The 26,629-nt window shown below is 34.4% G+C and overlaps 3 protein-coding genes and 1 non-coding gene across 4 annotated transcripts; 1 reads left to right on the forward strand and 3 right to left on the reverse strand.

The window, feature by feature from the left end:
• Positions 1-792: 792 nt before the first annotated feature.
• Positions 793-12,961, reverse strand: LOC123664149 (general transcription factor IIH subunit 1). The gene is made up of 11 exons (XM_045598750.1): positions 12,808-12,961; positions 12,135-12,336; positions 11,040-11,176; positions 9,896-10,097; positions 6,573-6,678; positions 5,446-5,571; positions 4,543-4,779; positions 4,002-4,100; positions 2,015-2,141; positions 1,403-1,593; positions 793-915 (listed from the first exon to the last, which is right to left on the reverse strand). The coding sequence occupies exons 1-11, from the start codon at positions 12,959-12,961 to the stop codon at positions 793-795; spliced, it is 1,704 nt and encodes a 567-aa protein (XP_045454706.1).
• On the reverse strand, positions 7,246-7,318 carry Trnat-ugu. Its single transcript has one exon. It is a non-coding gene; the product is annotated as a tRNA-Thr (tRNA).
• A 3,421-nt stretch (positions 12,962-16,382) lies between the features above and the next one.
• Positions 16,383-20,987, forward strand: LOC123664147 (transcription initiation factor TFIID subunit 3-like). The gene is made up of 2 exons (XM_045598748.1): positions 16,383-16,603; positions 16,756-20,987. Exon 2 carries the CDS (start codon positions 16,776-16,778, stop codon positions 20,286-20,288), a length of 3,513 nt encoding a protein of 1,170 aa, XP_045454704.1. The 5' UTR covers positions 16,383-16,603; positions 16,756-16,775; the 3' UTR covers positions 20,289-20,987.
• Positions 20,988-21,271: 284 nt separating this feature from the next.
• Positions 21,272-25,541, reverse strand: LOC123664148 (AFG3-like protein 2). Its single transcript, XM_045598749.1, has 2 exons — positions 23,950-25,541; positions 21,272-22,206 (listed from the first exon to the last, which is right to left on the reverse strand). The coding sequence occupies exons 1-2, from the start codon at positions 25,400-25,402 to the stop codon at positions 21,341-21,343; spliced, it is 2,319 nt and encodes a 772-aa protein (XP_045454705.1). The 5' UTR covers positions 25,403-25,541; the 3' UTR covers positions 21,272-21,340.
• Positions 25,542-26,629: the final 1,088 nt, after the last annotated feature.

Genomic DNA, 26,629 nt, shown 5'->3' on the forward strand with positions numbered 1-26,629 from the left:
AATGGAACTCCTAATACATTTTACGGTTTATGGAAACAAGAAAGAAATATGTCAATAATTATACTATTACAGTCTGACTCACGAAAGTTGAAACTGGTGGAAAAAAATGAATAAACATCGAGTGTTTTTCAGACCACACGACTGAAGCAAAACTTCTTTAGCAATAAACCTGCACTGTGTCTTAGATATACGAAACGAAACTAGCTATAAGAGGAAGAGAGAAAGAAAATGTGTGCTCGCACCTCTCTCTTGCTCCGTTCGCCTCGCCCAATCACACTTTTCGTAACACTCTCGTCACATATTCACCAGCTTACCAAGTAAAGCGTGTGTAAAGAAATTTTACTTCAAAAAGTAATTTGAAATGAGTAAATAGAAATATTGTACATTTTTATTTAAATTTATAACTTTAAAAGAGTACCCTATTTAAGTACCAGAAAAATATAAATTATTTATGTGTTACCATTATTAAAAAAAAAATATTACCATTGAGAAATCAGTCAACAATCCTATTTTATACCATTAAAGATGATAATTAAAAGGCCACTTAAATATAAGATACATTCATCAAAAAAAATACTCAAATCGAACTTACATACATTTCAGAGTTGGTATAAAACGTTTGCTACTCAGGTTCAACCATCGTGAGTTTAATATTTTAATAATGTATTCCGGTTCCTATATTCGTTTAACGAATCGTTCTTAAGCAAAACGAGCCGTTAATTGATAGGTATCGGACTTAAGGCACTAAAGCCGACTCAAACCAGATAAAGTAAGACAGTAAATGATTAACTACTACCGCAGTTTAGCTTGTCTCTGTTGCCATACTGCGTACTTCGCACAGGCAGTGTCGATCATTTGGTTCATGTGCTTTGTTAGTGAGGCTGCTAGAGGGGTGAGGTCGCGTAACATTTTCTCCTGTAAAAAGATTTAAAAGTTTATAGAAACATAAGTATTTGCTCGCAAACGAAAAGGGAATCGACTTGAATTAAATCGACAAATAATACAACATCGACCAAATTTAAACGGGATCCCATGACAAACACCAGCTTTCGATCAAAAAAAGGATCATCAAAATCGGTACTCCTAGTAAAAAGTAATCAGGTAACACACAAATAAAGTTAATAATAAATGAAACGAATATTCTCAAAAATTATTTATCGTTGTGTCTATTTGTTATAAGTATTCTTTGACGGTTAGCAGGAAAGTGGACATAAGGTGCCAATTCAAACCACTAATTGCAAACGTCGCATGAATTTGCAATTAGTGGTTTGATTGGCACCTTATGTCCACTTTCCTGCTAACCGTCAAAGAATTCTCAAAAATATTGACAATTTTAACAAAATGTTTCTTGCAACTTGCAGCGACCCTATCTATGCAAACATTCCGACTTCTTTATACTCACTTCGAACGGCCTCAACTTAACGTTCCTGAACTTGAGCAGCGCGTCGTAGAACTTGTGAGCCCTTTCCTTGGCGTCCTCAGTGTCGACTCCGGCCCCGGGCTGCGGAAAACAGCGCCAGAGCTCCCGGAGTAACTCCCCGCCGGAGAGGTAGAGGCGGTTCAACTCGATCTTCACGTCCGGGGGGACTAATTCTGGGGGGGGAAATTAAATAATTTGATTATTCTTTTCTAATTTTACACGAATTTCACTGATTATAATGAAACAACTTTGGAGAACCTCAATCTGTGATCATGATTGTAAAGTATCCGAAATGTCGGGCATGAAAAAAAATCCGATAAAGTTGTTTCATTATAATAATTTGATTAGTTTGATCGATCTACTCAGCCTAACTTTCGATAGCTGGGCAGAGCACTGAGCACTTTATACAAGAAGGAGAAGCGTCGCAGCTTAATTCACCACGTTGGGCCAGTACCAGTAAGTAGATATTTTGATTTCGTAATCATTAATTTGACTCTATACTAAGACTAGCTGTGTTACGCGGTTTCCCCTATCCACTCGCACCACTCTCAACTTGACCACTACCACCCTCCCCCCCCCCCCCGCGGTACTCACGCGCCATGCTGGCCGCGTGGTGCTGCCTCATGAGCGCGCCCCCGGGGCTGAGCTCCCCCAGCGCGCCCACCGCCGCCGCGGCACTGACGCGCACCGGCCGCTGGCACTGCTGACCGCTGGACCACGCCTGCACACCGACCAATATGTTGTTAACTACCTGTGTCCTACGATTATATATTTACTAGCTGACCTGGCGAACTTCCTCTCACATTATTTCTTTTTTCTTAAGTATAATAATTAGATATATCAAAATAAAATATTTTTGTTTGGATCAAACTGCACACGGTGTGCAAATTTGATTAAAATCGGTTAAATAGTTTAGGACTCCATCGCGGACAAACAACGTGACGGATAATTTTATACGTTGCCATTTACCTATTATAAATATACTGGAACTCAAAGCTTGAAAAATATCTTGCGTACAACGTAGATCGACGAAAAAATAGTCAAGTAACTGCGCGTTATCAAAGATTACTCAAAAAGTAGTTATCAGATCTCAATATAATTTATATGTGACCACATGACAAACATCAGCTTTCGATTAAATTAAAAATTATTAAAATCGGTACTCCCAGTAAAAAGTTATTGCGGATTTTCAAAATGTTCCCTCGATTTCTCTGGGATCCCATCATCAGATCCTGGTTTCCTTGTCATGGTATCAAACTAGGGATATCTTCTTTCCAACAAAAAAAGAATTATCAAAATCGGTACACCCAGTAAAAAGTTATTGCGGATTTTCAAGAATTTCCATCAATTTCTCTGGGATCCCATCATCAGATCCTGGTTTCCTTATCATGGTACCAAACTAGGGATATCCCCTTTCCAACAAAAAAAGAATTATCAAAATCGGTACATCCAGTAGAAAGTTATGTGGTATAATACAACGTAGGTCGACGAAAAAAGCGTCAAGTAAAAACGCATTATTAGATATAGCTCGAAAAGTAGTTGTTAGATCTCAAATAAATTTAAATGGGACCAACTGGCACACACCACCTTTCGATTAAAAGAAAATTTGTCGAAATCGCTCCACCCAGTCAAAAGTTCTGATGTAACATACATAAAAAAAATACAATCGAATTGAGAACCTCCTCCTTTTTTGGAAGTCGGTTAAATAAACTAAAAGACGCAGCAGGAAAATTTCGTTGCAATGACGCGATGATTCCCATTTAGAATGCTTCTATCGAGTGTATAATCGAGGCAGATAATAATATCGACGAATCGTTTTACAAGTTTAGTGTATCTGAAGTTCAAGGAATACACAGAATGGTGACCTTGAATATTTTAGGTGAATATAGTGGTATATTAAGATTTATTTAACAGTCTATAGTTACACAGAATACATATGACACATTATATCTACTCATTATTAAATTATTTAATACGTATTCCCTTATAGGAAACACAACGTTCTATAATCTGTTAACGTCACTAAAGCGACTATATTTAGAACTATTTTAACTCGACATAAAAAAATAATGGCCTACTAATTAACATTAAAAACTAATCAAAAAAATCACTAGAGACCATCCATAAATAACGTCACAGAAATTTCACGATTCTTTGACTGCTTTAAGGATAAAAACGTTTAGATATTGCAGGCCAATACTGTTCCAAAAATCATGAAAATACGGCCCAGTGATTTGAAATTGGAACACAATATGTGAAGCCATTTTTTTTTTTTAATTTACAGAAACCCGAAATTTATAATTTATATCAAAAAGATGCGTTCCAGATTGTTAACTATAAAGTTATCAATCTGGAACGCATTTTTAAATTTCAACAGTGTACATTTGTCATTTTCAAAAGTCTTGGGCAGCGAGCAATCTATTTTAGTACGTTGCGCCGTAATTCACAGATACCTAAGTTTAGGTTGGGCCTTGGGAATAGAATGTTTTGATTGTTTTGGTAATTTTAGTTTGTGAGCAAAATTAACGTTTTTGAATACAAGAATCGGGTTTAATGGTATAAAATAGAATTTACCACTGACCTGACAAACCGACGCTAAAGCTGACAACGGCGGTGGGTTACTTGCGCCCGCACTTGATTGGCTAACTTGTGAAGCGGGACCTAATAGATATCTTTCGACCTGTGAATAGATATAATCAAACATAAATAATAATAGATACAATTGATATTAAAACTTTAAAAGTAAAATGTTGCAGTGATTCTCAAACTTTTATTGACGCATATCAATCTTAATTTATAGTACAAAAGTTGATTACTACATCTGTTAATTCGTAAGATTGATAGGATAGTTTGATGCTTGTTACTCTTTCGCTCAAAAGCTACTAAATTATTTGTAATGAAACTTGGTATGTAAATAACTAGACATACAGAGTAACACATAAGCTACATTTTATCCCGACATTCTCATGGGATCGGTAATTACACGGGTAAAACAGCGTGGCACAGCCAGCACTTTAGAAAAAAAGTCATAGTGTTTTTGTATAAATTTTCTCAAATTTGGTGACAAACTAAAGAATTTTTGAGCGCAGAAAATTGTACTAGAAAAGTAATTGTCAACTTACTTTAGACAATTTCAACTCCTGCGCATCCTCATTACTATTTAAACTATCAAGATCTTCGTAATGTATTTTTTCCATTATTCTTTTCTTCTTATCGACAGGTTCCGTTGGATCTTTGTCGCTTGCCGGCCTCTTTTCAACGCCGTTTTCTTTCATACCGTTCTCGATGACTTTATTTGTTTTACTACTGCTATTATTACTATTGCTATTGGAGTTTGATTTATGACTAGCTTTGAGCACCTGGATAAAAAAATATTCTATAATTATTAATATATAAAATAACACAACAAAGAAAGAGTATGCTGAAGTAAAAGTTCTTTAGCCCCTACAGTAATATACGAAAAGTAACTGTCTCTCTTTCTATCTTCACTAATTTATATCTCCATCTCAACTTCCGTTCGCCTCTTCCGATCACACTATTCATAACGCTCTCGTCACGCACTCACCAGCTTACTCCTCAAGTCAGGCGTGCGTAAAGAAGTCTTACTTCAAAAAATTATTATTCAGAGAGGCGATAAAAATCATAGATACGTAATCGTCGATAAAACAGTTGGGTCGGGTTTAGCGACTAATACCTATAATATGTAGAAAGTTGTTTTACCGAACTTTCAAATTTCGAGAATGTTATGTTCGAAATTTAACAATTCATAAGAAAAACGAATCATACTTTAAATATAGGAACCAGGCTTTATATGACTTTTTTTTTTTTTGGATACATAGTTACTTTAGCTATATTGCTATATTTTATGGTTTGCGACTCGATAGATAGGCCATACGCCCAGTAGGAAATATGACATAAGTTCACTAGAAAGTATGCCATAGGCCTGGTTGGTGCCTTAAGTCCAAAATATTTACAAATTTGGTTAAATATTAAGACAAAATTATTAACGTAGAAGAAATGCCTACCATAATGGAGTGTTGGTTGAACCGCTTTATCATACTGCGGTGTATCGAAGTTCCGTCCTTTTCTTTCTCGTGGAGGTCTTCGTCGTGTAGGAGAGGAACGGGTTCCGTGAATTGAGGTAAATCGACCTGGAAAATATAATATATAATATAAGTAATAATCATCGAATCCTACTAATATTGACGTATTCACGTCAACCCTCAGTAGAGAAGTTGTGAATTAAGCTCCAAGTCTTTTATGAAAAGAAGAGGCATTTTTGAGATTTAATTCACCTTGAAAGAATGGGCATACTTTGATTTTATACAAATTGTAGTTTTTTTTTTTTTTTTTTTAAGAAACAGAGTACATAGTCTAGAGAGAGCACATTTTTTAATTGGAAAGTTAAAACGAGCAAATACTCTGTATATTGGTTGCGTAAATCTTTTTATCTTTATCAATCTCTTTTCTAATTAACTGAGGTAGGGCACAGCGTGAGATTTCCTGCTCAAAATGTGGAGCGGCCCGACTGGGGTAGTACCTCGACCTTAAAGAAGATCACAGCTAAGTAACACTGTTTTAAAGCAGCGTGTTTCTGTTGGTGAGTAAGGTGACTAGAGCTCCTGGGGGGACTGGGGATGGGGTCAGCAAACGCTTGCGATGCTTCTGTTGTTGCAGATGTCTATAAGCTACGGTAATCGCTTACCATCAGGAGCCGTACGCTTGTTTGCCGATCTAGTTATTTAAAATGTGCGAGAAAATTCAAATTATACATATATTTAAAACGCGCGACGACTCGTTGGCGCAACGGTCACAGCACTGGTTTGTGGCTGTGCGCTAGCGGTTGCGGGTTCGATCCCTCCACAAGATGACAAACATTTGTATTGGCCATACAGATGTTTGCCGTAGTCTGGGTGTTAATGCAGTGCTTGTGGGTCTCTCCAGCGTGCCTCGGAGAGCACGTTAAGCCGTCGGTCCCGGTTGTTGTCATTTACATGATAGCGATTGTTACTCATAGTAGGGAATATATCCACCAACCCGCATTGGAGAAGCGTGGTGGATAAATCCTTCTCCTACACGAAGAAAGATGCCTATGCCCTACAGTGGGCACAGGCTAAAGTGGTGCGTTATATATTTAAAACATTAAAATTACTGTTAAGTCCAATGTCGTGTGTTTCATAGCCGACGCTATAGCCTGATCGTCCATTTTGGCACATTCTCCGAACAAATCTTTACTGGATGATGACGCTATACGATCCCTGTAAACAAAAAATAATTATTATGAAAAATATTTATGTTAAACACGGATATAATCAAAATCAAAATAAGAAATAATTTACAAAAGTGAAATTACCACCGGCTCGGAACGCAAATTCTGCAGAGAATAACCGGCAAGAAACTCCGCAGTTACTTAAATATATATATACATATGAACCGTGTTTTTATACAAACTTAGTAATATCTTGCTAAATTCATGCTTGAAATACAGCTTACTAACTGTTACTATAGATATATATAAATGATGATAAACTGGCGTATATATGTTTAACAATTACATTTATTAATTAGCCTCAATATTTTTTTTAGCAACATTTACACAAAAAATTTAATAATATTATTATAAAAACATTTAAATAAAGTAATACTTTATTTCGCGATAAAACGTAACGTAAGACAGAAATGAATTGATAGAATAGTATTGAAAATAAAAACAAAAATATATATATAACATAAAATATTAAGTTATAATAATACGTAAATAAAGAAAAATATTGTTAACGTGTGATTAAAAAAAACATATAAATAAAAAAACATATTTACATCTATGCCCCCAGAGAGATTTGAACTCTCGACCCCTGGTTTACAAGACCAGTGCTCTAACCCCTGAGCTATGGAGGCTACGTGTTAATGAATGAAATTGTGAACTATATGATTTTGTTCTAAAATAATATAGTACCAATAAAATAGTTACTGTTTACAAAATTATGTTAGTAAAATTTACTATCTAAGTTATAACAATTAACCTAAAACTAAAAAACTTTAATATATATATATATATAACTAGCTGAGTCGGCAAACGTTGTCTTGCCGCTAAACGCTATTTACAAATAGGGGTTGGTGGTAGAAGGGTGAAAATTTAGGGTTGTATGTATTTTTAACGCCAAATCATAATAAAATAAAAAATAAATAATTTATCTAAAAATTAAAAAAAAAATTTGGGGTGGACTACCCTTAACATTTAGGGGGATGAAAAATAGATGTTGTTCGATTCTCAGACCTACCCAATATGCACACAAAATTTCATGAGAATCGGTCAAGCCGTTTCGGAGGAGTTTAAATACAAACACCGCGACACGAGAATTTTACATATTACATAATACAATAACTAAATAATTGTGTTTGCTCGCAAACGAAAAAAATTTCAATTACATCGACGAGTAATACAACGTAAGTCGACGAAAAAATAGTAAAGTAACTACGCGTTATCAAAGATTACTCAAAAAGTAGTTATCAGATCTCGATAAAATTTATATGATAAACATCAGCTTTTGATTAAATTAAAAATTATCAAAATCGGTACACCCAGAAAAAGTTATTGCGGATTTTCGATAGTTTCCCTCAATTTCTCTGGGATCCCATCATCAGATCCTGGTTTCCTTATCATGGTATCAAACTAGGGATATCCCCTTTCCAACAAAAAAAAAATATCAAAATCGGTACATCCAGTAGAAAATTATGCGGTATAATACAACGTAGGTCGACGAAAAAAGCGTCAAGTAAAAACGCATTATTAGATATAACTCAAAAAGTAGTTGTTAGATCTCAAATAAATTTAAATGGGACCAATTGACACACACCACCTTTCGATTTAAAAAAAATTGTCGAAATCGGTCCACCCGGTCAAAAGTTCTGATGTAACATACATAAAAAAAAAACAGTCGAATTGAGAACCTCCTCCTAAACTCCTTTTGGAAGTCGGTTACAAATATTATTAAAAGGAGTCCCTTTAGGCAAGGTTCCGAAGATACTGGCAGCGTCTCCTTTAAATAGCTAGACTAATTCTTTGTCCTGGTAGCCTGTAACGTCGAATAACCTTTTTGCTATTTCCTTAAAGTCTTATAGCGCTAGGACCCCACGGACCAAGGGTCTCGACACTGAATGGGACAAAATCATATTCGGAGCCCCTGTATTTGTATGCTTTAGTTTTTTTTAGCTACTTCACAAGCTGCACCAGCATGGTTGCTGGTTCCATGTAGATGGGAAAGGGCCAGCCTGTCTGAACAGGTTGCATCCCATACCAGCACCCGGCCCATCTTCCATGGAATCAAACTCATACCCTCCGGACTCTTGTCATCGTCTCTTGCAATACCAGTCCACAGTGGGCATGCAATTAAGAAAGCGTTTCTAGATCCTTCCAAACCAGCAATCTCAGTTTGAAGGGGATACCCTTAAAATTTTACTTATGAGATTCGCTTCTCGAGACATGCCGCACTTAACGATATCATACGCCATTTACTTATTTAAGCGGGATCTGATGATTTTTTTAATAGAAAAGTGGTGTGTGTCATTTGGTCCAATTTAAATTTAATTGAGATCTAACAAGTACTTTTCGAGTTATATCTAATGTAAGGTTTATCCTTACTAAATGTTTAAAGTTATGTAAGTTATATTTAATTATATTGATTTCCTGCTAAATAGTTCTTACCGGAAATAATTAATTGTTGATATTGTTTAATTTTTCGAATTTTAATTATAATATGAATATAAATAAGTTATGTATAAGCTTTTATTATTTGTATTTATTAAAATTGTTATTATTTGTAAAGTTTAACCTTGTCTGAATGTTTAAACTTGGTGATTAAACTTTTTATAATATGGATATATAATACTTTAATATTAGTATCTATTAAAATTGTTACTATTATTATAATTTGTATCAATATTATGAATCAAATAATAATTAATAATGATTAGTGAGAGTAGGTATTTGACCCCATCTTAAAAACATATAAAAAGTCGAAATATTTATGGCAGAAGACGTTTGTGAAATTGTTAATCGAATAGCAAAGTTACAAGTTGTAATAAATAAGTAATTATAAACTATGTTTGCACTTGGTTTCACCTGACCTAAGTCAATACTAATAATACGTATTTACTTGACAATTTTTTGGTCGATCTACGTGGTATTATACCCCATAACTTTCCACTGGTGTGCCGATTGTGATAATTCTTGTTTTAATCGAAAGTTGATACTTGCCATGTGACACTATTTAAATTTGATCAACATCAGCTGAATACTTTTTGTGTAATCTTTGATAACGCGTATTTACTTAACTATTTTTTCGTGTACCTACGTTCTATTACTCGTCGATGTAACTGAAGTCGGTTTTATTTTTCGTTTGCGAGCAAACAAATATTAATATTTATTTATTTACTTTTAAAAATTTAATTTTAAAAATTTCAAAAACATCTTACCTATGAAAATAATGTGATTGAAAAAACTTGGTCCAAAATTCTGCTTCTGTCATTTTATTAGGCACATAATCTATATGTTTCTTTCTGACCGCGGGATATGTTTTGAATATTGCATCTATAATATCCTGGGTTAAGTTATATTTAAGTCCGTTACATCCATCTGTCTGTGGTTGTATATCTGCTAAGAATGCTCCCGATACACCTGTTAAAAGTAAAATTAAATTAAATTTTTAAAAAATATAATAATAAACCTTTATAGATAAATTTATGCCTTTTTTATGTCAAAAACAATTCTCTGGTTTCAAAATTTTAAAAGAAAAATATTATTTACGATTTATTTTTATATTAACAATACTTTTAAATAGTTTATTGTAAATATTGAATAAAATAAAAAATAAAATAAACGCTTCACACTCAACGGCCCCCAGTGGAATTTTCTCTTGTGTCCGGAAACACACAATACACAAGCACAAACACCTAGACCAATACAAATATCTAAATGGCTAATAATAAGTCTGTCAGTCAAGTCAAGTGTAAGTCAATAATAAGTTGGGGATCGAAACCGCGACCGCCAGCGCAACAGCCAGTGCCAGCCAGTAACCGATGCGCCAACGCGTTGAATGCTTTATATGAACTTGAAATGCAAACCTTCGATAGAAAAGATAACAAAAATATTCCAAAATGTAACACACACATGTAAACAGTATGTTCAAATGATCGTGGGAAAACTTAGAATTTTATGTGTATTTCAAAACGAAAGTTGCTTTATAAGAAACCAAATTTATTGCTCTTAAATGATAATAATAAATAATAAATTTATATTTAAGAAAATAATAAAAATATTAAAACACTTAAAAGGTAAGAGCAGGAAACATCAAGCATTTCACTTGAGCCTGCAATAACACTCTAAATAGACATTTTACTAATTTGACAATTTTACTACTGGTAGATATAACCTAATAATTTTATCATTAAAAAATTCAGTGCACAAGTTTCAAAAATATTTTTTTCTAATTCCCTGGCCTTTCCATGCCATTACGTGAAAGCTTGAAGGACCTCGAACATATGTCATCGCCATCATAGTCATACACACAAGTAAATTCCTCGTGTTTCCTATTCCCTTATTTGGACATTGTACACTTACCAGCCTCCTGTTTCATATTAGTGGAATCTGTGTAATGTTTCAAGGTGGGTGTGTTCCAGTATTCTTCACTATTAATTACTTTTGATATAACTAAATCTTCATATAAATGCTTTAATGTAGGATGAAGAGACAGGAGTCTAAAAATAAGTTTTATTTTAATCAAATATACTGACAAAATTAATGTCAGCTAAATATTCAGTAACACATCTGAGGCTTTTTGTTATCCCACCACAAAGTTAAAAAAGAAATTATTACTTATATTTAAAAATAATTTTTGGCCTTGGTATGAAAATTAAAGAGTTGTGAATTTAAGCCTTAGAGGTTGTTTATTTCCAAATGTCTATTATACTTAAAAAATACAAAAACTAATTATATTAAGCAATTGAAATTGTACGTAACTATCAAAATACAATGAACAACTGCTCTGGTTTAGTGGAGCAAGTAGTCGCCTAAAACACAGTTTGCAGATTCCCAAGATGAATAATATAGATGATAAATAACACTTGTGGATCAAAATAATGATAAAATAAAGTGAATGTATATAAGAGATGGGTTGAGCTTAATTCACAAACCTCCACAGAAAGTTAGATATGGATATGGATTACCCTACTATGAGCAACTATTGCTAACAGAAGTCTATCATAACTAAGAGAGCTTTACATGCTCTCTGAGGCATAACTCAGAGACCTCTAAGTATATACACCCCGACTTTTATTGGGTAATAATTTAATCATGATTCTTGAATCATGATTAAAATACATATGAATGATTTTCTTGTAGATTCTTTTATATACAGAATCAGTGTACCAAAGCCGTGATATCTTGTCATTGACAATAATTATTTACAAGTTCTCCATGGTGACCATGACCACATGTGACCATGTTTACTGTAAAATATGTATATGAAATGTCGGATATTTAAAATAACTTAATAAGCTACAATAAAATCTGGAAAATATTTTGTAGACTAATATAATTATAATTTGCGACTCAAACTAACAATCCATGGAGTAAAAATTAGGGTCACTACAAACTGCGTCAACAAGCTAATCAAAATTTTTAATTGGTTTGCTAACATACTTTTATTGAACTTACCTTGATTTCATCTCTAGTTCTCCATCTATTTGTCTCTTAAACTTAGGTAAGAGGTTCTGTAGTAACATTTTAACTTGGTCCCTGTCTTTAGCCTGAGCTTCAGCTCCGGCCGGGTTAACAAAATGAAAAGTTGAACATGTGCCATCATGTAGAACTACTTGTAGCTGTACCTTTGGTTTACCGGCTGGTGAAATTTTTTGAGCTGAAAAATTAAATATAATATATATTTTAATTTGAGTTATACTCAAAAATTATTTACACACTTATTATTCTTTTTCCTCTTTAGTTCTAATTCATGATAATAATTTTGCAAAGTGTAAGCAGTAACTAGCTATTGAACTAGCATCTAGTTATGTTATTGTACTCAGCTCATAAGAAATTATTGTATCAGTCGATTGTTTATGATAGCCTAGGCGGTTGTGTAATGTATGTTTTTAAAACATTGAAACAGGATTTTAAGCCTACTTGACGATTTTGAATGATGTTTTTATTTATAAGATAATATCCTGCCTACAATTTTACATCATTTAAATCAAGTTTTTTGATAAATTAATTTGTATATAACAGAAGTTGTTTACTAAAGAAAATGGAAAGATTTTAGACATAAGATATATCACTTATAAAGGTGATTAATAGATGAAAAATCATACGTTTTTTAATGTGTTTTACTTACTTTTTATATCAGCATATTTATGTGACACAGCCACAGTATCACGATTCTCCATCATCCAAGCCAGTCTTTGATTCATCACATACAACGTACCATCTCCTTTCTTGTACCTTACGTGGTTCACGCTCAATAATACATCCTCCGAGGACGTAGTCATTTTGACGATGTTATAAAAATTCTCTAAGAAATAATTTACCAAACAACTTGGAAATGTACTGAGCTCTCAATACCTAGGAAATATTCTTCATTTTCCTCCGAATCAATTAATATCGAACGTAAATTATTTTTTCCCGCAGAGTTTTATTCGTTTTCTGAATATAAGAATACAAAAACAGTGTTGAATGTACAAATATGTCAAATTATATACGAAATTGCATCTTCTAAAAGCACATCGTCAGAAAACCATTTGCGGTTTTGTTTGACGTACTGTCAAGTTTGTCTAAAGAAGGATTCGGTGTTGCAGAAAGAAAACTTGATTATATTACCATTAATATAAAAAAATACCATAAAAATACCATATAAATCATTAATATGAGAATAAATAATGTCAGAAATGTAGACGACGTTTAAAAATCTATTATAAAATAATGTATACATGAGTTGTATATTATAAATTTCCTAAGCCGTAATAACCTATTTAACTGATTCTTGTTCACACAATTTTATGTGGTTAAGCTTTATTATTTAGTTTTTAATAGCTGTACAAAGTAATTGAAAGTAATAAGGATAAATAAATTAAGTTTATTATCGCGTCTTTGAAGTTACCAGAATGTGTTTTTTTTTTTTAATATGCCAAGTTTTTTCAGTATCTACTTTTATTAGTCTTTTACTATTTACGTATCGTGTGTCATTACAGTTAATTGAGTAGTTTTTTCGTGAAAGAATACAAACACACATTCATCCATCTTTATACAAATGTTTGCATTAAAACTTATGAGATCGTGACATATGCGTAAAAAAATAATCTGGGGTTGAATTCAACCCCGCGGTAGACAAGTCATCTTAATATATATAAATCTCGTGTCACAATGTTTGTCCTCAATCATAGATCAAGTAAAAAAAGGTAGATAACGCACCTAGAACAGAAAACTGAAGCCACTTTTTTAAAGATGTGTTAGTGAGTGAAGTGTTGACACCTTTTAAAAAAAGTCCCTAAAATTTTTATTAAACAATTAATTTAATATAGGTAAAATGGGTATGTGAAAATAAAAACCTGTTTATAGTTTTAAATAAATTTAATAAAAATAAAACAAAAAATCGGTAGAATAATAAAAAAATATATTCGTAAGATAGTCGTATGAATGGACACTTCCTATCCCCTCTGTTTATCTCTTTTCAGTTTGCAGTCGGTTTTTTTTAACTATTTTTCTTAAACCTAGAATCCTTTATGTTGTATAAGTTTTTAAATTTTTGTCGCTTAGAACTCAGAGTCATCGTCATTGTTTGCATTTTACTAATATGATGTAGTCTTATGTTCAAATATTTTTCAATCACTAATCGTATTAAATTGACTTTATGCGCATGGCCAGCATAATCGTGGTCATTTTCTCAGTCTTACAGCTGCTATCCATTCACCTCTTATTAAAATATTCGTTGGAAACCTAAAACCATGAAATTTGATAGTAAAATATGGGTACCTAGTTTACTCAAAATTTGTAAAAAGTTAAAACATAAAACAAATGAGTTAATAATTCATAAATATATTTTGATTTTTTTATTTTCAATGTATGTAACATAAAATAACACGAGAAAAAAAAACAATAACTATGTCTACTTTTTACTTAATTATTTTTCTGATTGCGTACAATTTACTTACCCACATTTTGGGGTATTGGAAAAAAGAACTACTGGCAACATTCCCGTGGTACGTCATTTCGTGACATTGAAATTATAAGTTCCGAATAACCTCAATATTATTTTGGAATAACAATAAATTTAAAGTTTTATATGTACTTACGTGTGAAACGATATTCCTTCAGATTTTTTGTTTACTTTGGTATTGTTTTTGCACCATTTAATCACACAAGACGGCATTTTATAAGCAAAGTTACTGTATGAAGCCTCGTGACATACTAACGAAAATGAGCGTAGTTTGATGCATATGTGTGCGTGAGCGCGTGTATTTACTTGAAGGAGCCGAGTTTTGTGGCTTCACTAACAACAAAGGCCGCGCATTATCTACTTTTTTTTACTATATCTATGTCCTCAATGGACTCCTAAACCACTTAACCGATTATAATAAAATTCGCACACAATGTGCAGTTCGATCCAACTTGAGAGATAGGATAGTTTAAATCTCAAATTATAGACGCAATTTTAATTTATTGCTAATTATTTGTCTGTTATTATTTGACAGTCACAATTAACTGTTAACTCCAAATGATTCTAACTGATGTCGATACCTTTCGACTGGGTTGAGTAAGTAATCAATAGATGGCGCTGCTATGGTAAATCTACGAACGTGTCATATAAGCTACATTTTAACAGCACAATTACCAGGTGTTGTTGACGCTATAAAATTTCGTCTTTGTTCGTAAATAATTTCATTGTACTAAAGGGTTATAGTAGTAGAAAGTCAAATAAGGAGATCACCATATTTTTTTACAAATACCATCTGTGTGAAAAAGCATAGTGGACTCCGTGACTGATGTTCTCTTATTGTTCCTCTTAGATTGTTTACTATAATGTAATATAACAAAAACTTTAGCCACAGCAACGCGTGGCCGGGTCAGCTAGTTAATATGTATTTATTTATGTATTTCTTTATAATTCAATTTAATTTGGTATCATACATTCATAATCAAGATTATTGACTCAAGAAGTATTTCAATTTCAAAAAAAATAATTGATACAAACCAACTGATACTCAATTACCGAGCCAAAAGTATTTATCAAATTTTTTAATTTTAAAACAAAGTTAACTTTTTTAAGAAAAGTCAAACAAAGCCTGATAAAATTAGATTCATTCATTAAAATACGTAACTTTTTATGTTAATAAAAATGGAAGATAACGGTAAGATTAACGTAATTCTTATTATCTCATACATTGGCTTATAGTAGTAATATTAACTCAATTTTCTTACACTAGTAATATTCAAAACTAGCTCTGCCCACGACTTCGTCCTCGTGGGATTTAACAAAAAATTATTGTTCAGTTCGCAGAGTTATAAAATAAATAAATTTCTGAAATAAAAGTAGCCTAAGTTATTCCTTACTACATTAGCTATCTGCCACTGAAAGTACCGTTAAAATCGGTTCAGCTGTTTCAGAAATTAGCCGGAACAAACAGACAGACAGATAAACAAACAAAAATTGTAAAAAATGCTATTTGGGTGTAAGTACCGTGTGTACATCCATAATTATGCATTTAGTAAAAAGCGGTTATTTTAATATTACAAACAGACACTCCAATTTTATTTATTTGCTTAGATATAGATAATTATAAAGTTTAAAAATACTAATACTAAACAGCTTAACTTGAACAATGTGAATTAGAAAACAACTTAAAAAGATTTCATGCATGAACGCGTCCTTAATAGACCGCCATTTTATTTATTATTGCCTTGCAACACCTTACATTGACAACCCAAAATGCAATCATGGCGCACGGGGCACTGTGTTTGTAGAATGCTGAGAAGTTTTTACGTAAACACTTCGCTATATTTCATTGTGATCCTAAAAACAGTTACAATAAATTATCCGTGATTTTTGAATATTATAGCAAAGCATACATGTGTGTTCTAAACTTGGACTTTCCACCTGTTTGCGATATCGTCTCTGTACTACTAGACACTTGCAGGTATGAAAATCATTAGATTTGCTGTTTTAGCTATCCTATATCATGTATACAGATACCGGAGTGTAAAGTGAGTCTGTTTGTTGTAGTCAGCAAGTTCCACATACTGTATTTGAACGTTTACTCGCGTTCATTTATATACTCATTTGTTCCAGATAACTTTGTTGGTGTCATAATGTCAGAGGCGTACGCCCGTGAGATACTACGAAGGAATGTTGCGCAAATATGTCAAACTATTGGATGGAATGGTATAAACTCTACACCGCTCGATATTCTAGTTCATGTTTTGGAAAAATACATGTGTACATTGGGCACACAAGCTAATAGATATGCTGATCAATTCAACAGAACGGAGCCAAATTTACATGACTTAGGGTTAGTGTTTCGTGACCTTCATATACAATTACCGGAATTATCAGAATACACCCACAGCGTACCACCTGTACCTCCACCTGTCAAAACAGAAAAGTTCCCAAAACCGAAAGAATCTAACTTAAATTTCTTGAAACCTGGCAGTCATGAGGTGGTTACAAGGCCAATGCATGTCCATGAACACTTGCCGCCAATGTATCCCGAGAAAGAACGGGATACACCAGTTGTCGCGGGTACTGTTGAGATCCGTCAAAATGGCATTGACAGTATTGAAAGCAATACAACATGTACAAGCCCTGAAATATCTATAACAGATAGTCCAGAAAAACCGAAAGACATTTTTAAGAGACCGATTGACCCAATATCATTACCAAATAGTAAAAGGCCAAGGTTACGACTGGAGGAAGAAGAAAGAACAAGAGAAATAAGTAGTGTTATGATGACAATGTCTGGTTTTCTTTCCCCAGCAAGGGAAGGTAAACTTCCTGAAGCTCGACCCCCTACAATTGTTTCTGATAAACATCATGACAAACACAAAATTAACTCTCATCACTCAAATCCATTGAAAGCACCTGCTTTAGAAAAAGGTGACAAAAAGTCTAAGAAAAATAAGTTATTAAATGGTAAGGTAATGAAGAGTAAACGAAAAGATAAGAGTCATAAAGGTGAAAGTAGTAAATCTAGGGATACTAATAAATTGGACAGGTTACCCCCGGGGTATCCAATCAAAAGTAAAGATGTACACCCAACTCATCACAATCATATAACAATGCCAGCGCCAAGGCCTGCTCTGCCACCCCCAAAGCCTCCTTTGGCACCTCCACCAGCTCCAACTCCTGTAATACCAGAACCTTTAAGGCCAGTTATTAAGCAAGAACCGGTTGATCCACCTTCACCATCACCCAGATCGGTTTCAACTATACCCGGAGAAGAGGCAATACCTGTTCCGAGGAAAATACCAATTTCTAGATCTCCTCTTGTATCAAATTCTTTACCTGTGAATAAACTTTCGACTTCCACACATTCTCTTATTCCAGAAGTAGAAATTAAGAAGGAAGTTATGGATGAACAAGAAAAATTGGCCTCACAGCCAGATAGATCAAAAATTAATATTTTTAAAAGAATATCGAACAAATCTAAAGAAGATAAGAATACTGCAGAAGTTGCAACTGATAAATCGTTAACACAGTCTGATGCTATGATCTCAAGATTGCAAAATTCTACACATGTAACAAGTGAAAATATTAGAGTGAAAAGTGAAGAAAGCCTTATGAACAATAACAATAGTCCTGTAGATTTGTCGAGAGAAATAGATATTAGATCACATGAAGTAATTGATATTGACGATGATTCATTGGACACACAACCTGTTCCACAGTCTAGAGTTCCAATGACGGAACCTAGACAAGGTGGACTATCAATTAATAAGTCATTGCAATTACCGTATTCCAAAGAAGTAGCTAATGCCAGTCAAAAATTAAAAAAGGAAAAGAAACATAAAGATAAAAAGGATAAAGCATCAAAATTAGAAGCTAAATTAAAGAAACAGCAACAGCAGTTAGCGTATGAAATGGTGCAAATTGCTGAGAAAAAGAAAATAAAATTGACAAATGAAAAGCCACCCAAATCAAGTAGGCCAAAGAATGAGTCAAAGCTTCCACAAATGCCACCTGGTTTTCCGTTTTTCCCAACGATGCCCCCAGGACGAGGCTTAATGCCTGGTCCTGGCTTGATACCAAATCCTGGTTTGATTCCTGGCAGTGATTTTCTGGCTGGTTTAGCAAACAATCCAGCTTTGAGGGGTTTACAGTCACCAAATTTACTTGGTAATCCATTTGCGTTAGGAGGTCCTGGACCTGGACTTATTCCTGGTTCAAGTTTCTTACCCGGCGGACTTGGTGCAGGCATATCAAACCATCTAATGCCAATGGGAAATTTCCCTCATACATCTCGGTCGTCATCGTTAAAAATTCCACCGATGCTTCGACGCCCTAGTTTGGAGGTTATACCCGTAGAAAACGAAGAAGAAAGAATAATGCGGAAGTCACCAATGGGTCGTGATAAAGATCGACACGATAAGCACAAATCATCTACCATTCCAAACATTTTACAGAAACCAAAATCAAAATCTAGTAAAGATCACAAATCAAGTATATACAAAATGCCTCCTGTACAACCCGATATAACAATTGAACTTAATCCTCCTAAAACTGAACAAGTTCGAGCCGAACCAGCTAGAGAACCGCCACAACCCGCGCGATTGCCGTCGCCTGAAGTAGAAGAATCTCTACTAAATCCAGAACCTACACCTATACCCGAACCACAAGCTGTGAAGGCCATACCCGAAGTATCACAAGTAAAAGAACTTGATAATTTAGAAAAGAAAAAGGAGAAATCACATAAAAAAGAGAAACGTGATAAAGATGGTGTCAAAATTAAAAAGAAAAAAGATAAAAAGGATAAAAATAAGGATAAGTCTGAAAAGAAAAAAGATAAGGAGGAGCGACAAGAAATAAAAGAAAAGTTAAAGAAAGAAAAAAAAGATAAGAAAAAAGACAAGTCAGTTGCCGATGGCTTAGTACCTAAATTGACACTTAAAATTGGTTCATCTAACTCGAATTCACCTATGCCTCCTAGTTCACCTGATATTTTTAAATTAAATATAAAGCCGGTTGTTAAAAAAGAAGAAAATTCTTCCCCCATTAAGGATGAACCAGTATCTCGTGAACACAGTCGATCGCCAGAGTTAGCACAAATATCTGCATTAGTAACCAGACCACCTAAACAAAAACATTCTAAGCATAATCACTTGGCTGACCCAGAAGCGCATTCATCATCACCTCCTTCTGGTTCCCCGCCGAGAAAATATCGTCCACCTTCAAATAATTCAAAGTTCAAGAGGATACTGTTCAAACCTTTAAAAAAAGGACAGGTCGAAAGTTACGAAGAGGAATCGGCCTCTATATCAGAGGAACCAGTGGAAACGGTACCGGCCCCGGCGCCTGCGCCTGCGCCTGTCGACAAACCTACTGGGCCATTACCGACACCTTATTATGTAGACGAACACGGTAACAAAATTTGGGTGTGTCCTGCGTGCGGAAGACCGGACAACGGATCGCCCATGATCGGTTGTGACGGATGCGATGGTTGGTACCATTGGATTTGTGTGGGAATTACGGAGGAACCGGGAGCAACGGAAGATTGGTTCTGTAAATCATGTCGAGCCAAGAGAGCCGCGTTAGTGTTAGCCGGTGTTACCTCTGGCAAGAAGCGCGGTCGTAAACCAAAAGGAGAAAAAATCAGAGACTGTCATTGACCGTCGGACTTTTTGTTGTTATTGAGATTAGTTTTAATGTTTCGTTCGATAAACGAGAATAAATGGATTGAGTATATTGTTAATGGGTTATTGTTGAATGATATCATACAGATATGTTTCATCATTTATTATATAATAAGCTAAAATTAAGTATAGATAATAATTGAATATTGACATAAAATGTTGAACAGAGAATAATTTAGCTACATGTATTAATAATTACCATAATTTTAATTATTTTGTTAATTTTTCTTATTTCTCGTTCGCTCGGTTAGATCAAGTTTAATGAGAATACGGACGTGTTGTACACATCTCGTATATAAACATATAGGTAATATAAGATTTTTTTTATATTGTACAAAAATTGAATTTACTTAAGATATGATGGTGATGTATAAAGTAATGTAGTAAATATTTAAATAAACAGAAAAAAGGCTGGATGTATGTTCAGCTAATATTTGAATATTTTCATATTATAATTTTAATATAACCCCATTTTTTTTTGTTGAATTTGTTCCTTCTGGTCTATGTACAGGGCTAGCACAATCTCGCATTCCTCTCGTAAGCGCATCATTAAAATATTGAACACGCAAAGCGCGAAGGTGCTCGTCTTAACACGTAAAATTACATGGAGACGGGAGGTAAATGTAAAAACTTGATTTCAGCCAGTGGCCAATTAAATATATTGGTACTTGAAAATGTAGTAAATTATTTAATCCTCATGCAAAAACAAAAACTATTGTTTAAAAGAATTTATTTATTTTATATTTATAAAACAGGCGCATTGCATACAAAAAGCTATCAGAGTAAATGCAATAATTAATGCACTGATTGAAAATATATTAATATTTTTTTATTTCTTTATTATTAATTCAATGCTCTTTATACAATCACATTTTCTTTAAACATTTAATTTAAAGTATTTTTCAATTGTTTCTGAGTCAAATAAATATACTTCTTTTAAAATAACAAAAAGCCTTGAATCTTAAGGTAATCTATTTATTTCACATAAACTGACTAAAAACTCAACAATACGTACTACATAAAATAGCTTAATTTTTACTGGGGTTTGCCCCTGATGGTATGCTTTCTGGGGGTGGTGTCGAAGGTTGTTTCTCTTTGTTCCAATCCTTTAAGCCAGCAGGCAAAGTTGTATCTTCATCTAATGAACCAGTACCTTCAACAAATTCTTCATAAGTACTCTTTTCTGGGAATGGTCTAGGACCCAAAAGCTCAATCATGTCATCCCTGCTCAGAATTTCTTGTTTCAATAGCCTCTCAGCAACTTTTTCTATATTAGCTTTGTGTTTTATCAACAAATCTGTAGTATGTTTGTGCGCAGAATTTATCAAATCTCTTACTTCTGAATCAATTAATTCCGCTGTTTTCTCTGAATATGGTTTATCTATTACCATCTCTCCAGGTTGTGGCATTTCGAACGAAACGTTACCTACTTTAGGATTCATACCGTAGTGCACAATTTGAGCGTAAGCGCTTTGAGTTATTTTTTTAAGGTCATCTTGGGCGCCAGTTGTAATTCTACCAAAGAATATCTCTTCACTCACTCTTCCACCAAGTGTCATACACATTCTATCGAAAAGTTGTTCCTTACTATACAAATACTGTTCTTTTGGTAGATATTGAGCATATCCAAGCCCTTTACCTCTTGGGATGATTGATACTTTAAGCAAGGGATCCGCATGTTGTAGGAACCAGCCTGCAACTGCGTGTCCAGCTTCGTGGTAAGCGACGATCTTCCTTTCATCCGGTTGTAGTACGTTCGATTTCTTTTCCATACCTGCTACCACTCTTTCAATAGCTTGTTCAAAGTTTTTCATTGTAATGTCATTAGCTAACTCTCTCGCGGCAATAAGAGCTGCTTCATTGCATACGTTAGCGATGTCTGCACCAGTGAAACCTGTAAATATAAAAAAGTATATTTATTATTTTTACAATATAAAATAATAATATTGACTTATATGGTATGAGTCTGTGTTGGTTTGAAAATAGGACAGTAAGCTAAAAAGAATATCGTAACAATATATACGACACTGCAGACAGTATAGGAGCCGTAATCGCCAGCAGTTAAAGAAGGAAGCGAAAACTCATGGACAGCTGTCAAGTGGTGTGGATATATCTTGATAAGCTGTTAGAGACATTATCGGCAGGATTTTAACAAATACAACTGAAAGGTAAGGGTTCTCCCCACCGTGCTTCGCAGAGCGCTTTAAGCCGTCGGTCACGGTTGTTATTATAAATACCTGATACTCATAGTAGGGAACATACCCGCCAACCCACAGTGGAGCAGTGTGGTGGATTAAGCTCCGATCCTTTTACATGGAGAAAGAGGCCCAGCAGTGGAATGTTACAGGCTGAATGCACAATGCATATTTATATAATAACATAGTACTCTTGGAATCTTAACCTGAAGTGGCAGCGTCACGTGGAACTTATTAATTAGCCTACTCTTTTCAACTCACTATGATAATTTCTTTACCTTAACGTTCCTATTTTTTATCTAACTTGGTCGGCAAACAAACGTATGAGCCATACGATACTTGATGATAAGCGATTACCGTAGCTTCTAGGCGTCTGCAACACCAGAAGAATCGCAAGTGCGTTGCCGACCCTAACTCCTATTCTTCCCAGGACCTCTGGTTAACTTACTCATCAACAGGAACAAACCACTGCTTGAAAACAGTATTATTATGCTGTGATCTTCTGTAAGGTCAAGGTACTACTCAGTCGGGCTGCACCATATTTTGAGCAGGAAATTACTGCTGTGCCCTACCTCAGTTATATATATCTGTTTTTTAGCGGTCTCTATGAAATTGTTTTCACATGGGTAATTTTCCGTTTTTTTTGGTTACACAAAAACACACAATGGTTAAATGAACAGGCTGATGCTTAAGCTGTTGTGGGTTCAATGGACCCACATAACAAATATCTGTACAGGTCATAATTATTGTTTGTCATGGTCTGGAATTTGTATACATCTTTTATGTTTCCTGACCCCGGATATAGGATTAAAATCCTAGTGAGGGCTTTTGAATGTGGGATATTCAATATTAATACTTAAAAAAAATACATAAATAAACGCTTCACACTCAACGGCCCCCAGTAGGATTTTCTCCTGTGTCGGGGATCCGGAAACACATTCAAATATACAAGCACATATGCTCAGACCACGACAAATAACGAACCCGTGACCGCCAGCGCAACAGTCAGTACTGTGACCACTGCGCCAACGCGTCGTTAAAATTTCTGTATTTTCTTGAAATCATCGATTAGTTGTTTATATGCATTGATCTAGAATATAGCAAAGATTTTCCTTGTACCTTAAATGGAAATTTTTTCTTTTAATAGCACTATTGTGGCAAAGAAGTTATGTTCCACTGATAGTAAGTGGATACCGTACTCAATGGACACTTGCAACACCAGGTGCATTAAAATCACGTTGGTGAACCTACCCTTGACCATTCCTATCTATAGCTACGTTACTCACCACAGGAACTCAACGCTACTTGAGAGCAGTCTTGTTTTGCTGTCATCTTCTGTAACGTTTATGACTTACCCAAACAGACTGCTCCTGATTTTGGCAATAAAGTTCCTGCTGTGCTTATACTCAATACATGTATCACAAGAAAATATAATAACAAACCTGGAGTTAGTGCAGCCATTTTACGTGCCAAATTTTCTTTATTTAAACTAGTCTTTAATATTGCTAAATGGACTTTGAAGATTGACGCTCTTCCTTTAATATCAGGAGCTGGTACAAAGATCTGCCTATCAAATCTACCCGGTCTCAATAAGGCTTTATCTAAAATATCAACTCTGTTTGTAGCAGCTAAAACTACAACATTTGTTGTAGTGTTAAAGCCGTCCATTTCTACTAGCAGTTGATTCAGTGTGTTTTCTTGTTCAGAATGACCACCAAAGCTTCGGCCACCTCTCTTTCTGCCCACGGCATCTATTTCATCAATAAAAAGAATGCATGGTGCATGCTTACGGGCCATGTTGAACATATCCCTAACTCTTGATGGACCCACACCTACGAACATTTCCAAAAACTCCGACCCTGACACTGTAAGGAAAGGGACATTTGCTTCTCCTGCTGTAGCCTTAGCAAGTAAAGTTTTTCCAGTACCAGGTGGGCCGGTAAGTAAGGCTCCCTTAGGTATTTTAGCTCCTAAGTCAATATATTGCTGAGGATTTTTCAAGAAGTTTACAAATTCCATAATCTCAATCTTAGCTTCTTCACAACCAGCTACATCTTGGAACTTTACACCAATATCTGTTGGATTGATGAGTTTAGCAGTAGATTCCATTACCCCACCAAAAAGACCTCCACCTTTACGTCCACCTCTGCCCATCATATCTGCTGATCTTCTCATCATATAGATCAAGAAACCTATTATCAATAAAGTTGGCAGCATTCCTGTTAAACTTGCTGCTTCGACCTCAGTCTTGTAGATAACAGGGATAAAATTAGGTGGTTCAACATTCATTTCTATTTGTGCATTTTCCAGATTTCTTTCGAATGAATCAACACTACCTATAGCAAACCATATTATCTTTCCATCAAGAGCAGACCCTTGCAGGCGTACTCTAACCCATTTTTTATTTATAACCTCCAATTTTTCAACGAGTCCTTTATTAAGATATAAATTAACGAAGTCCCGCCAACTAATTTCTCTGTATCGAAGTTCGAAGTAAGCTATAGTTGTTAGTAAGGTTACAACACCCATTGCTCCAAACATCATCCATTTTTCTCTATCTTGGCCCTCGTAACCGCCGCGCCCCGGGCCTCTGCCACCTCCTGAACCACCAGAGAACATGTTCATATTCCATTTATCTTGTGACGAGCTTGGTTTCGGACTAGGCGGCGTACTTTTTGACGGTGCTGGTGCTGCATCAGTATCAGGTTTATTAGCTTGTTTCTGACTATTTTCTGGTTGAAAATATTTTTCGAATCCCTTAGGAGGTTTCTTGCAAAATTCGTACCATTGATTCAATACAGAATCGAGAGCTGGCACACCAATGGATTGAAGTCTATGTCCATTAAAATGTAGTTTGGATAGCTGTGTCTGCGTTAGCTTAAGGCTCTTCCACATATTGTTTTATGGTATTTAATATTTACAAAACTTATTTTAATGAAATATTTCACAATAAGATGGGTTATTATGTCACAATAATCGTCAAGAACTACATAGGTCTCCACAAAAACATGGTTAAAAATATCTGTCAATAGTAATAATCATAGATTTAAGTTTAGTGTTGTATATTGCACAACGAAAATTCTAATGTCATTACAGTTTTATCATGTACATGATGACTACGTTTTTATTAGATCTGATATAAAATAAATAAATTGTATTTCTTATAACATAAGAATAAAAATACTTTCTTCTCATTGTATCTGTGGTTAATTAAAGATTTTATTTTGCGTCATTATAAAAGTGAGTTTTGATTTTAAAACGGCCTGTCCACTTCCCACCAGCAGGATAAGCACCATGAAAGTCCACACATAGGGAAAAGCTTGGAGCTTAATCCACGCATTACACCAGTCACCACGCTGCTCTACAGTGGGTTGGTGGATAATAAATTTATTATGAACACCTAACGACTGCTATAAGGTCTTTGTAATAAAAAGCAGGGCTGAAGGCTTTACAGGCTTTTCGAGACATGGTGGGGAGATCCATATAGTTGTATTTGTACGTCTATACGACGAAATAACATAAACGAATATTTGCAGTTTGCACTACAAGAAATATTTACCCTAAACAATAACGAACATGCGATCCCGGTGAGGTTAAAGTGACTACTCAAACTATTATATCAGACAAGTATATGAATCAAAGTCATTAATATATTTATTTATTTATTCTTAATGTACACCAAAATACAGACACATATAAAGAAAGAAATAATACAAGATGTACAAAGGCGATCTTATCGCTAAATAGTGATTTCTTCCAGATAACCTTTGGGTACTGGACACGATACAGTAGCAGCGGTTAGAAGTGTGCACAAATTAAGGATGAAAAATCAATAATAAATAGATAAAAACTACGATATGATAGACACATAATTATTAAAGAAAAAAAGCATATAAATAAGTAAATATTTTAGTGTAGGTATACTATATAATATACATATACACACACATAAACATACATACACATATAAAAATATATACATATATACACACACATAAATATATACATATATGTACACATAAAGTAAACTACAAATCGCGACAGTTATGACTTAATGAGCGACATATTATAATGCTTTTTAAGGCGTTGCTTGAAGCAAGCTTGTGTTGGAGCTTGTTTTAT

Source organism: Melitaea cinxia, chromosome 21 (genome assembly GCF_905220565.1).
Source record: "Melitaea cinxia chromosome 21, ilMelCinx1.1, whole genome shotgun sequence".
Classification (NCBI taxonomy): Eukaryota; Metazoa; Arthropoda; class Insecta; order Lepidoptera; family Nymphalidae; genus Melitaea; species Melitaea cinxia.